The sequence below is a fragment of the Martes martes genome, assembly GCF_963455335.1.
Source record: "Martes martes genome assembly, chromosome: 14".
Lineage (NCBI taxonomy): Eukaryota > Metazoa > Chordata > Mammalia > Carnivora > Mustelidae > Martes > Martes martes.
This window is the reverse complement of record NC_137902.1, coordinates 27,913,628-27,926,601: the sequence shown is the minus strand read 5'-3', so window position 1 is coordinate 27,926,601 and position 12,974 is coordinate 27,913,628. Positions and strand designations below refer to the sequence as shown.

Sequence of the window (12,974 nt, the reverse complement as noted above, 5' to 3'; positions counted from 1 at the left end):
ACAACAGCTCACCTACATTTTTGGTTTTGTTTTCATGACATTTGTTTTTTGGAGGAATTCAGTCCAATTTATAGGAGACAACAGTATGTAAGGAAATGGAAACAAAGGGGTTTGGGACAACTGAGGGGCAGGGAAAATTCACTAAGGTCAGCCACGTAATTAGAAATTAACTAAAACATAAATAAGTTTAAGGAAAAACCACAAAGTTCTGGTTTTCCTCACTTTGGAGGGAAATACTAAATTCCTTATCTCATTAACTATTAATGCCCCTGCTTTGATAGCACACAAACCATGTGTTTTTTTCTGCTTTGGGGGCAATCCAGCACAGCCCACAAGTAGAAATCAAGACTGAATATAATGGAGTATAAATTTGCCAAACATGGGCAGGTAATCCCTTCAGGAAGAGGAAATAGTAAGATACGAAAATTCATCAGTGGAATTCTGTATTATCTTTCCAAGTCTTATAAATCTAAATCTACTCTGAAATATAAAGCTTATGGAAAGAAAGCTCATCCATGGGAATTTAAGCTAGCTCAAGATAGCTGAATACAGTGTAAGTGTCAGAGTAATAGAAAATGGAACTGGAAAAAAATGAAATTGGGGGTTTGATACATGTTAAGAAGTCTAGGTTTTAAAATACACATTCTTCACAAGTACATGGAAAATTCCTCCAGAATAGAATGTTAGGCCACAAAACAAGTCTCAAAAAATTCAAGTACATAGAAATTATATCAAGTATCTTTTCAACCACAATGGTACAAAACTAGAATTCAATAAGAAATAAGGAAGAAAACTAGAAAGTTAAAAAATACATAGAAATTAAACAACACACTCCTGAACAACTAATAGACCAAAGGAGAAATCTCAAAGAAAAATAAAAAAAATCTTGGGACAAACGAAAATAGAAACACAACACACCAAACTTATGGAATGCAACAAAGGCAGTTCTAAGAGGAAAGTTGATAACTGTAAATGTCTATATTAAGAAAAAATAAAGGTCTCAGATAAACAACTCAACATTACACATCAAAGAATTAGAAAAATAAGAATAAACTAAGCCCATATTAAGAAAAAATAAAGGCCTCAGATAAACAACTCAACATTACACATCAAAGAACTAGAAAAATAAGAATAAACTAAGCCCAAAGTTAGCAGAAGGCAGGATATAATAAAGATTACAGCAGAAATAAGTGAAACAGAGAATAGGAAAACAATAGAAAAGATCAACAAAACTAAGGGTTGGTTTTTGAAAAAGATAAAATTGACAAACCTTTAGCTAAACTAATCAAGAAAGAGGGGGCTCGAATAAATGAAATTATCAGTGAAAAAGGAGGCATTTCGACTGATACCACAGAAATACAGAGATCATAACAGATCACTGTAAATAATTATATACCAATAAATTGGACAACCAAGAAGAAATGGATAGATTTCTGGAAACATAAAACTTAACAAGACTGAATCAAGAAGAAATAGAAAATCTGAACAGACCAATAAAGAGTAAGGAGTTTGAATCAGTAATCAAAAAACTTCCAAAAAAGAAAATCCCAGGATCAGATTATTTCACTGAATTCTACCAAACATTTAAAGAATTAATGCCAGTCTTTCTCAAACTCTTCCAAAAATTGAAGAGGAACACTCCCAGACTCATATAAGGTCAGCATTACCCAATACCAAAGCCAGCCAGATAAGGATACTATAAGAAAAGAAAACCACAGACCAATATCCCTGATGAATACAGATATAAAATTCTCAACAAATTACTGGCAAACTGAATTCAACAGCACGTTAAAAGGATCATATGCCATGATCAAGTGGGACTTGTCCCTGGGATGTAGGGATGTTACAACATACCAAAATCAATAAATGCAATAAATCTCATTTATAGAATAAAAGATAAAAATCATATGATCATCTCAATAGGGGTAAAGAAAACATTTGACAAAATTCAGCAACCTATCATGATAAAAAAAAAAAACTCTCAACAAAGTGTGCATGGAAGAAATGTACCTCAATATAATAAAGGTGGTATATGACAAGTCCACAACTGACATCATACTCAGTGGTGAAAGGATGAAGGCTTTTCCTCTAAGATTAGGAATAAGACAAGGGTGCCCACTACCAGAAGTTCTAGCCAGAACAATTAGGCAGGAAAAAGAAATAAAAGGCATCCATATTGGAAAGGAAGAGGCAAAACTGTCTCTATTTGCAGATGACATCATCTTATATATAAAAAATCCTAAATACTCTAACTCCCTCCCCCCCAAAAAAAACAAAAAAAAAACCAAAAACATAACTAATAAATGAATTCAGTAAAGTTGCAGGATAAAAAATCAACATATAAAAACCAGCTGTATTTGTATACGCTACTAACAAACTATCTGAAAAATAAAGAAAGCAATCCCATTTAAAATAGCATCAAAAACAAAAAAGATACTTAAGAATACCTTCAACCAAAAAGGTGAAAGGTCTATACACTGAAAACCATAAGATACTGCTGAAAGAAACTGAAGAAGATACAAATAAGTGGAAAGATATTTTGTGCTCATGGATTAGAAGAATAGTTAAAATACCCATACTACCCAAAGCCATCTATAGAGTCAATACAATCTCTATTAAAATGTAATGGGGGGAGCCTGGGTGGCTTAGTGGGTTAAAGCCTCTGTCTTCGGCTCAGGTCATGATCCCAGAATCCTGGGATCGAGCCCTGCATGGGGCTCTCTGCTAGTCGGGGAGCCTGCTTCCCCCTCTCTCTCTGCCTGTCTCTCTGCCTACTTGTGATCTGTCTGTCAAATATATAAATAAAATCTTAAAAAAAAGAAAAAGAAATAGAAAAAACAATCCTGAAAATTGTATGGAACCACAAAAGACCCTGAATAGCCAAAGCAATCTTGAGAAAGTAAAACAAAGCTTGAAGTATCACACTTCCTGATTTAAACTATGTTATAAAGCAATAGTATTCAAAACAGTATAGAACTGATGTAAGAACAGATACATAGACCAATGGAGCAGAATCAAGAGCCCAGAAATAAACCCATGCATATACAGACAACTAATATTTGACAAAGGAGCCAAGAAGACTCAGTGGGGAAAGGACAGTCTCTTCAATGGTATTAGGAAATTAGGTATTAAATGGTATTAGGAAAATTGGATATTCACATGTAAAAGAATGAAACTGGACCCCTATCTTACACCACTCACAAGCATTAATTCAAAATGGATTAAAGACTGAATATAAGATCTGAAACTGTAACTCCTAGAAGAAACAGGAAGCACTTTGACATTGGTCTTGGTAATAATTTTTTGGATATGACACTAAAAGCACAAGCAACAAAAACAAAAATTAACAAGTGGAACTATATAAAACAAATAAGCTGGCGGCGCCTGGGTGGCTCGGTGAGTTAAAGCCTCTGCCTTCAGCTTGGGTCATGATCCCAGATTCCTGGGATCGAGCCCCACATCGGGCTCTCTGCTCAGCAGGGAGTCTGCTTCCCTTCCTCTCTCTCTGCCTGCCCCTCTGCCTACTTGTGATCTCTGTCTGTCAAATAAAGAAATAAAATCTTAAAAAAAAAAATAAAACAAATAAGCTTCTGCACACCAAAAGGAACAACCAACAAAATGAAAATGCAACCTATGGAATGGTAGAAAGTATCTGCAAACTCTCTATTGGATAGGGGGTTAATATCCAAAACATAAAAGGAACTCAAACAACTCAATAGTGGGGCACCTGGGTGGCTCAGTGGGTTAGGCTGCTGCCTTCGGCTCGGGTCATGATCTCGGGGTCCTGGGATCGAGTCCCGCATCGGGCTCTCTGCTCAGCGGGGAGCCTGCTTCCCTCTCTCTCTGCCTGCCTCTCTGTCTACTTGTGATCTCTCTCTGTCAAATAAATAAATAAAATCTTTAAAAAAAAATTAAAAAAACAACTCAATAGCAAAAAAGCAAATAATCTGATTTTTTAAAATGGGCAAAGGACCCAAATAGACATTTTTCCAAAGACTACCAATGGCCAATACACACATAAAAAGGTGCTCAGCATCACCAGTCATCAGGAAATGCAAATCAAAACCACAGTCAGTTATCACCTCACACCTCACACCAGTGAGAATGGCAATTATCAAAAAGATAAGAGATAGGGATGCCTGGATGGCTCAGTCATTAAGCGTCTGCCTTCGGCTTAGGTTATGATCCCAGGGTCCTGGGATAGAGGCCCGTGTTGGGCTCCTTGCTCAGTGGGAGCCTACTTCTCCCTCTCCCACTCCCCCTGCTTTTGTTCCATCTCCCACTGTCAAATAAATAAAATCTTTAAAAAAAAAATGAGGTTAAGTGTTGATGAAGATGTGGAGAAAAGGGAACCCTGTGCACTGCTGATGAGAATGCAAACTGGTACAGCCACTATGGAAAACAGCATGAAGCTTCTTCAGGAAATTAAAAACAGAACTATCATATAATCCAGCAATCCCATTTCTGGGTATATATCCAAAGGAAATGAAATCATAATGAGGTATCTGCAACCCCACATTCACAGCAGCATTATTCATGATAGCCAATACATGAAAACAACCTAAGTGTCCATTGGTGAATGAATGAAGAAAATGTGGTGTATATATTTACAATGAAAAAAGAAGGAAATCCTGCCATTTGCGTTAACATGGATGAAGCACAAGGGTATTACGCTAAGTGAAATAAGTCAGAAAAAGACAAATATTGAATGATCTCACTTATGTGAAATCTGAAAAAAAAAAAAAACAAACTCCAAGGCAGGGGCTGGTGGTGAGTTTTGTTGGACCCTGTACAGGAAAGAATAGTCCCTGAGAGTAGGGGCAGGGTCATTGTCTCCTTTGCTGATCCAGGTGCCAAGCACAGGGCTTAACACTCAGTATGAATTTGTTGAATGTTAATATTAAATGCACTCTAGAAGTAGAGGTTGAGTCAAGAATGTGTTAGATTCTGAACACTGAACAACATGCTTTAATACCCTTGGGAATGAGTTTGAGACTTCAAAGAAAAGGCTGGGTAATAAATAAATCAGTATTCTATCCTAATTATAGTTTTTTTTTTTTTAAGATTTTATTTACTTGTCAGAGAGAGAGAGAGGGCACAAGTAGGCAGAGGCGGAGAGAGAAGCAGGCTTCCCACCAAGCAAGGAGCCCAATGCGGTACTCGATCCTAGGACCCTGGGATCATGACCTGAGCCGAAGGCAGCAGCTTAACCGATTGAGCCACCCAGGCGTCCCCCAATTATAGTTATTAACCATAAGAACTTTTAACTTTAAAAATAAACAGCTTTACTGGGATGCCTGGGTGGCTCAGTCGGTTAAGCTTCTGCATTCAGCTCAGGGCATGATCCCAGGGTCCTGGGACTGAGCCCCACATCAGGCTCCCTGCTCAGCTAGGAGTCTGCTTCTCCCTCTGCCCCTGCTCTCTATCAAATAAATAAAATCTTTAAAAAATAAATAAATAAAATTTCAGTTTCTGAGTAAAAAAACAAAATTAATCTGGCTTTTTCAAAGCAGCTATGAGAAATCGCTAAAGGATTCTAAGCAGGAGGGGTAACATAGCCACTTGACATTTTAGATTGCTCTGACAGCAGTTTGGAAGGTGCATTGGAGGGATCGTTATGGTGAGAAGACACAGCTATAGTGCAGTGGGGCGGGGGACAAGTAACAGTCTGGAACAGAGATAGTAGGAAAGGACAGAAATAGGGTTAAGAACGCTTTGGGAGACAGAACTGAGGACCTCAGACCCCTTCCTGGCTGGTGACCCCCAACCTAAACTAGACTGGCCTGTCAGTCATTATCCTCCAACCACTGATGTCTTTAGTCTGAAAGGAAGACAGTCAGGGTCCTGGGAGCCCCCTCTGACCCCACAGGCACAAAGAGGAAGATGTTTCAGAAAATGCTCTATTTCATGAGTGGCAGCCCCACCTCCCTCACCTAACACATACCCACATACACAGTCTTTGTCTTTATCACATTTCCAAAAGGGACCATGTGTCAAGATGTCATCCACCTCCAGACATCTGAGTCACAGAGAGAAGAGACAGGAGGGGCCCATCATATATATCAAGCTATCAAAACACTCCTTTCACTGCTTCTGCTCAATCTAGAAGACTCAGCCTGTAATTATTGAAGATTTTCTATTATTTGCAATGTTATAGGAAAGTAAATTACTGACATTCACAAGGTAGTAATCTGTTAAGAACAAGTTTTTTTCTTTTTTTAATTTAGGATCTTATTAGCAATACATTGGCATCATTAATAGAAAAAAACACTGCTGACACAGAAACTCAAAAAAACAGCCATTAAGAAAATAATGTAGTAATCAACCACTATGAGAGAAGAATGGTTCCTCTCATTTGATTCCACTGGCAAGCCCAGGCTTATCCTGAACTTTGAGAGACTCTCTGTCCTGAGTGGATGACGAAACATTCAAGTAAAAGGTAAGAAGTTATAAGTGTGAGTTTCTGAGGGATACTGCCTCAAAAGAAGTTCAGGGATAGCCATAGTCCTCCAGTTTACTCCAATGTTGGTACATTTCTGGGACGACCAGCACAGTTTCCTTTCGAGGAGTTTTGACAATTCATCAGCCTCAGGATTCAGGTCTTATAAAACATTCTTCCATGTTAAAAAAGACTTTGATCCACAGGAGTAAGTTTTTCATCGCTTCTCCAGCTTCTTGTACTTGGCTTCTGCCAGGGAAAGAGGGGGAAGAAGTTAAATCTTTTAAAACCAGCTCTTACAAAGATCTTTTTAGTCAGCATTTCCAGGCAAGTTCAACAATATCTATTACATTAAAAAAACAACGACAACAACAAAAAAAACTATTGCCTTCAATCTCATAATCTGTCCAAACCGGGTCCAAATTGGAGGCACACCATAAATGTTAACATTCATATTAGCTAAAGACAGATATTTGGATGTGCACAACTTAAGATAAAAAGTTTCACACACACACACAGAATTAAGAACAAGTTCACTAAGTTCTAACCCTGTCAACAGCACCTGCTCAGACAACTCCGTCAGGATTAAGCAGATCTACTGGCACTGGAGTCGTGGGAAGCCTGACTAAGCACAGGAAATTGCTTCTCCAGGCACTGTCCCAGGCACTCTCTGACAGCCAGACTGGAACTCTCTGGACATATAAATGTATGTTTCCCCTTTTATTTTCTTATTCCTATACCTCACTATAGGAAAGCAATTTTGAAAGACAACAGAGATTTAAAAGACTATCAAATAAGCCTCTTACTGTGAAAGATTAACTTTTTCTTTAAAATCTTGAAAAAGGGGCGACTGGGTGGCTCAGTTGGTTAAGCAGCTGCCTTCAGCTCGGGTCATGATCCCAGAGTCCTGGAACTGAGCTCCACATCAGGCTCCCTGCGCAGTGGAGAGCCTGCTTCTCCCTCTCTCTCTGCCTGCCTCTCCGCCTACTTGTGCTCTCTACCTCTCTGTCAAATAAATAAATAAAATCTTAAAAAAATAAAATAAAATAAAACCTTGAAAAAAATAAATCAAAACAAACCTTGAAATCATCTGGTACAATGCCTTCTATATAGTAAGGTTCAGTCACCATTTAGTAAATTTAATTGTGGACAATGAAACTGTTAATCACCACTCATGTCAAATCTCAGTCTGTTACAGACCTCTCTCCCGAAGTAGCCAACAATTGTCAATGATGAAAATAAAATAATCTGTAAATTATATCTAGGATAAAGACAACTCCATTATTTTTAATCGCAGATGTAAAACCCAGAGCCAGTTAGTAAGCCATCAACAATACAAGTACCAGTTTCCTTATTAAAGGAAAATTAATCCTTCAAGAAAACTCTTGATTGACTTTTCCATTTTTTAAGACATATGCATCTACATTACTAAGGATGCTTCAGCCTGCTGAACCCCAATTTTAAGAGCTTGAGCTTTGTAATCAAATAGACCTGGTTGGGAATATAGCTCTTTCACATGCTAGCTTTGTATCCTTATGCAAGTTATTTAACCCCTTTGACCAGTTTCCTCCTTCAAAGAATGGGGATAAAAATCACGTACTTATCTCACAGAACACTGGGAGGATAAAAGGGTAATACATGTAAAGCACTAAGAACAGTGCCTGATATATATCATTAAGCACTCAGAAAATAATATTTTTATTACTACTACCATTAAAAAATTACTCTCAATAGGTTTTCATGAAACTTAATTAAAATAGATCATCACAGGCACATCAATGTTAACTATCCTATTAACTAAGGTCAGGCTGGGGGGCAGGGCACTCTTATTAGTCAAAACTGACATAAAAATGGTTACCCAGTTTTTTGGAATATGCATCCAACTTGTAGGCTGCCTGCTCAAGAGCCGCTACTTGCTCTTCAATTACATTGATCTGATCCAGATAAGGCTGCAGTCCAGCATCTTTGAAAACAAAGACAGACCACGTGTTCATTCAGTTTCAACAGAGTGTAGAAAAAGTGGGAAAGTAAACATGCTAATGTCCCTCCAGCTCTGCCCAAGACACAGTAGGTAGGGTGACATGATTCTTATCACTGGCAGGACAAACACTAGCAGACAGTAGCTAGCTGATCAGGCAGAACTGTGACCTGGACAAAGCAAGTCTCTCTCATCCACTAATTTTCCTCTCTTTTAAATTTCTTGCTCCTCAAACAATCCTTCCCTTACAGATTCAGTTTCTTAAGTAATCCCCTACCAAGAAAGAGTACTCTAGAGATAGCGAACACAAATATAAGTCAATGGAAAAATATATTCTGCCAGCCTAAATTAGCATTTTCCATTTATAGATGTTCTGGTTTTCTGCTTATACAGTAGTCCTTTACGGATTTCATTGTTAAATAAATCTACTAGAATCTGACAGGACTAAAGTGATCATATCAGGATTCAGAAGCAGAAATTACCATACCAAAATATGCTAAGCCTCAAAATGGAAGAAATTCACCATAACTTTGTAATTCACTTTTAGAGAATGAGCTCCCTCAGGACAGGTGCCATGTTCCCTCCACTTCTCCACAACCCCAAGCACAAAAGAATACTAAATACAAACATGTTTAATTATAAAAACTATTACTTACATTTCTGATTTAAGTCCTTTAAGTTTCTACTAATGTTTATAGCAATATCTTTCATTTCAAGATACTTCAGGCTGGTTAGTTTATTCATATTTTCCAGGAGCTTATAGTCTTCGCTGGTGGCTTTAAAAGAAACAGAAGATGTGATGCTTTTAAGATCTGTCATAGATCACTGGAATGTGGAATCATGGGCCAAATGGTAGTTCCAGGCAGGACCCAGAGAATGTCAAAGGAGCAGGCCACTATTGATTTACTCAGCCTGTGTACTCTGAATGCCTAAGCAGAAACTCAGGTAATAATGAGCAAACTATTTAAACCAAGTAAGATCCAGAGACTTCAGAATCTTGGTTAAACAGGTAAATAATAAATTCATGTTCTAAGAAAAGAGGTGACACAGTCTTGGTATTTCTATGGTATGATAACACGTAATCTGAAGGACTGCATCATAAATACATATAAAATCAACTAGGACCTCACCATTTCTTAATAACTCATTTATTACTGTGTGATTCTATATTGCATTTTATGTACTCCTTTTCATATCCTCTGTTCCCTTCCCCATCTCTACTCAAAGCAAATGGCTTGTCCTCCAATTTTCCTGAAAAGTGGGAAATTCCACTTACATGAGTTTCGTCAGCCTTTCTGCCTCACCTCAAAACTTCTCTGTACCTTTTTATCTTCCCAAGAGGCAGGAGGGCCCCCTATTCTTGCCAACAGGTCTCCCATGCTCTTGCTTCCTCTTCTTCAGGGCCTCTTTTCAGTCATCTCCTTTCCCTGGCATTTTCAAATTCTCTATTCTGGCAGCTTCCTCTCTCTCTAGAAATACATTCAGGTTTCTCTCCAGCTCAAAAGCACTCTCTCTTCTGCTACACCTACATCATTTGCTCAGTAAAGCAAAGGAGCTTCACTGCTAACCCTTTCGAAAGACCAGCTCATACTCACTGCTTCCTCTTCTTCACCATTCACTCATGAAAACCCTTGCAGCCTGGCCTCTGCCCCCATCATCCAAGGAAATTACATGCTCCGGGGTCATTGGTGTTCTGCAAAGCACCAAATCCACAGCGTTTTCTCAGTTATTATCCTCCTGAACCTCTCCATAGTACCTGACCCTGTGATCTCCCTCTTTTCACAAAATGCTCATTTCCCTTGGTTGCCACATCATCGTATTATCCTGGTTCTCTCATCTCTTTCAATTCACTCTTTGTAGGTTTCTATGCTAGGTCCTTTCTCATTCATCCTTAACTGTCACTTCCCAACTTTTTCTCAGCTGTGACCCAAATGATGTTTACATGGGTGGCACATTCCTATGGGCATTCCCAGGGTGATGCTAGCTTCCTTTCAGACTCAAAAAAGCATCTGTACAAGTAAGAATGACAATCACAGGGAAATTACATTCTGTTTAAAATTAATTTTATTGTAAGTAAACCATTTGTAAACCTAGATGTTTTAAGAACTGTTGTTAGAAACAAACTAATTGCCCTATACAAGCATTCACTGAGATTATAGTTGAGGCCATAAGTATAGTCAGCTACCCCTAAGCATATCCTTGCCTATCTCATCCTACAGAGCCTTGACTCACACCCTGTGCAGGTGACTCCCAGATCTGTTTCCCCTACTCTGATCACTCTCTGAGTGAGCTCACGTCTGCAAGTCACCTGAGTGTCCTGGTAATATCTAAAATCAGCCAAGCCAAAACCAAAAACATTTTTACACTAAACACTGTTCTGCTTTCCCACTTCTCTATTTTAGATGATGGCACCAACAGTTTAAAACCCAAAACACCTTAGGCTGCTCCCATACCTCCACAGGCACTTCTAAATTCCACTTCTGTGGTATTCTTACACCCATGCTTTCCTTCCCGTTCCTTTTACCATCACCCTGTCACTGACCATCATCACTATTTTTTGTCCAAAAACTTGCTCATGTGTCTGAGCTCTCTCCTCCATAACCATACCCTCATACCCTAATTTGCTAGCAAATTAGTCTCTCTTAAAAAAAAACCCAGGGTCACACTCTAATACCTAGGAGCCTGCAAGATCATGTAAATGAATGAAGCAAGCCAAGTGTTGGCATGTTAAACACCTAAGATTATTCACTTCCACAAAGAAATATGCTCTCTCCCGTTTCTTAGAACACACAGTCGTCTTACCTATCATTTACTTTAGCAAACTGGAAAGAAATATTGGTACAGAAAATTGTTTCTCTACCACTACTAACAAAACAACACTATAAGAACAGTGATAAATGGCAACTGATCAGGTCCCAGTAAAAGTGAGGAAAAAGAGTGGTGGGGAAAACACTGCATGGCACTAGTCCATTTAGAAGAGACAGCTGCTCAGCTCTAGTCAATCACAGCATTACAAGAATGGGAAACATGTATTGCTAAATCTTTGGAATTTTTAAAGGGAAGTCAAAAATCTGTATTTGTTACTTGGTTTCTCTTGCTCAGAAATAACTAAAAAACTGATCAGACTGACAGAGCCTCACAAGCCCTCCCATTCTGCACCAAGCCTTTTCTCATTAATTCTGGTTCCCAAATTTAGCTCACAGCAATTTCCTGGGGAAGTGAAACAATGCTTATAAGAGGCCACAGGAGCAAACTTCACTTTTTGGACCTTTCTCCACACATAGGTTATATGTTCACCTGCAAATACACAATGAACTCAAAATTAATCAGGCCCCGAAGTGTGGGTGACCAAATCCTCAGAGCAACCTAGTAGGTCCCTAAATCTACAGGTCACTCTCCATTCCCCAATTTCATTTCTCTTTGTCCCAGTAAATAAATCTGCTTTAAGGGAACAAACTGTTCCCTTATACCACCTCACTCACTCATCGTTTCCCCCCCTTTTTGGTCAGTCATTCCTTTCACAATCCTGCTAAAAATACACCTCCCCCAAGGAAGCACGTCTTGATCAATGTTTTTTTGTCTTCTCATACTTAGTGTACACTACCGAGGCTTGCAGAGTTATATTAGGCATTTTTATGCATTTCTGAAATTAGCTAGTGAATTTCTCCAGGGAAGGAACGGACCTTTTTTCTTTCCCATTCATAACCTTCCCAAACTTCCAACAGGCATATTTCAGGGCATAGGGAATTGGGGAGGGAGCCGAAGACGGATGCTGCTAAAGCACCTCACAGCTCCCAACCAAACTACAGCTCCAGCGAGTGATACAGGGCGGTACCCCAATCAGCCCACATCCCGCCTCACCCGTCAGTTCCCCAGTCAGGTAAGTTGCCATTTTGGAGAACATGTCCCGGCAGAGCTCAGTGATGTCAGCCTCAGCCGGCTCCTTTGCTTCCTCAGCTGTCTCCACGGCGGCATCATCTGAATCAAAGGAGAACGAGTAAGTGTCTCGCCCTACACCGGGTCCTAATCCGGCCATAGCACCCTCTCCCCACAGCCCCACATCCCTTCACCTGTCCTCGTTCGATCAAGTCGGCTCCGCTCTCCCTGTACCATAATTTCAAGTCCCTCACGTAGTCCTTGCCCCACCTGACATGCCAATTCTGCTCCCTTGCACCGGCCGTTGGCTCAGACCCGATCCCGTGGCCAAACCCCACCTCAGTCGCACCGTCAGGTGCGCCCCTCCGACCTGCTCGCCCCGGTCAGGTGAGCCCCCGGCCTCCTGCCAGACAATTCATCCCCAGCTCCTCTACGTACCTCGAACCAGCTCCTCTCTTGGGGTCGCGGGGACACCCTCTGCCGCCGCGGCCGCCGCCATGCCTGGCCCCGCGCTGCTTCCGGTTGTGGATACCCGCGCCTGCGCACCGGGCGTGCCCCTCCCACCCCGCCGTCCCCACCCTCCACGCCCTGGGTTCGCAGTCCTGGGATACTCCACCTCTCCGCTGAGTCCTGCGGATTACGGCGAGTACTAACAAAGAGTAAGCTTAAGGCTGAAATTGA

The 12,974-nt window shown here is 40.1% G+C and overlaps 1 protein-coding gene across 2 annotated transcripts; it reads right to left on the bottom strand.

Moving 5' to 3' along the window:
* Positions 1-6,120: 6,120 nt before the first annotated feature.
* BLOC1S2 (biogenesis of lysosomal organelles complex 1 subunit 2) lies at positions 6,121-12,831 on the bottom strand. Of its 2 annotated transcripts, XR_013967954.1 has the most exons (6): positions 12,732-12,831; positions 12,279-12,395; positions 9,074-9,193; positions 8,298-8,402; positions 7,246-7,444; positions 6,192-6,688 (listed from the first exon to the last, which is right to left on the bottom strand). XR_013967954.1 is itself a non-coding variant. In XM_080823497.1 (5 exons), the coding sequence occupies exons 1-5, from the start codon at positions 12,790-12,792 to the stop codon at positions 6,657-6,659; spliced, it is 435 nt and encodes a 144-aa protein (XP_080679623.1). In that variant the 5' UTR covers positions 12,793-12,829; the 3' UTR covers positions 6,121-6,656. The 2 variants fall into 2 exon arrangements, 1 of the variants encoding a protein (XP_080679623.1); XM_080823497.1 differs by lacking the exon at positions 7,246-7,444 and having other exon boundaries at positions 6,121-6,688; positions 12,732-12,829.
* Between the last annotated feature and the right edge of the window lie 143 nt (positions 12,832-12,974).

What these genes read in the sequence shown, in the direction of transcription:
- BLOC1S2 (XM_080823497.1), bottom strand. Translation starts at nt 12,792, where the DNA reads ATGGCGGCGGCCGCGGCGGCAGAGGGTGTCCCCGCGACCCCAAGAGAG. An exon ending in CCTGACTGGGGAACTGACGG is followed by an intron (nt 9,194 to 12,278) that starts GTGAGGCGGGAT and finishes TTTCTTTTAAAG; the next exon opens with CCACCAGCGAAGACTATAAG. An exon ending in TGCATATTCCAAAAAACTGG is followed by an intron (nt 6,689 to 8,297) that starts GTAACCATTTTT and finishes TTTCCCTGGCAG; the next exon opens with AAGCCAAGTACAAGAAGCTG.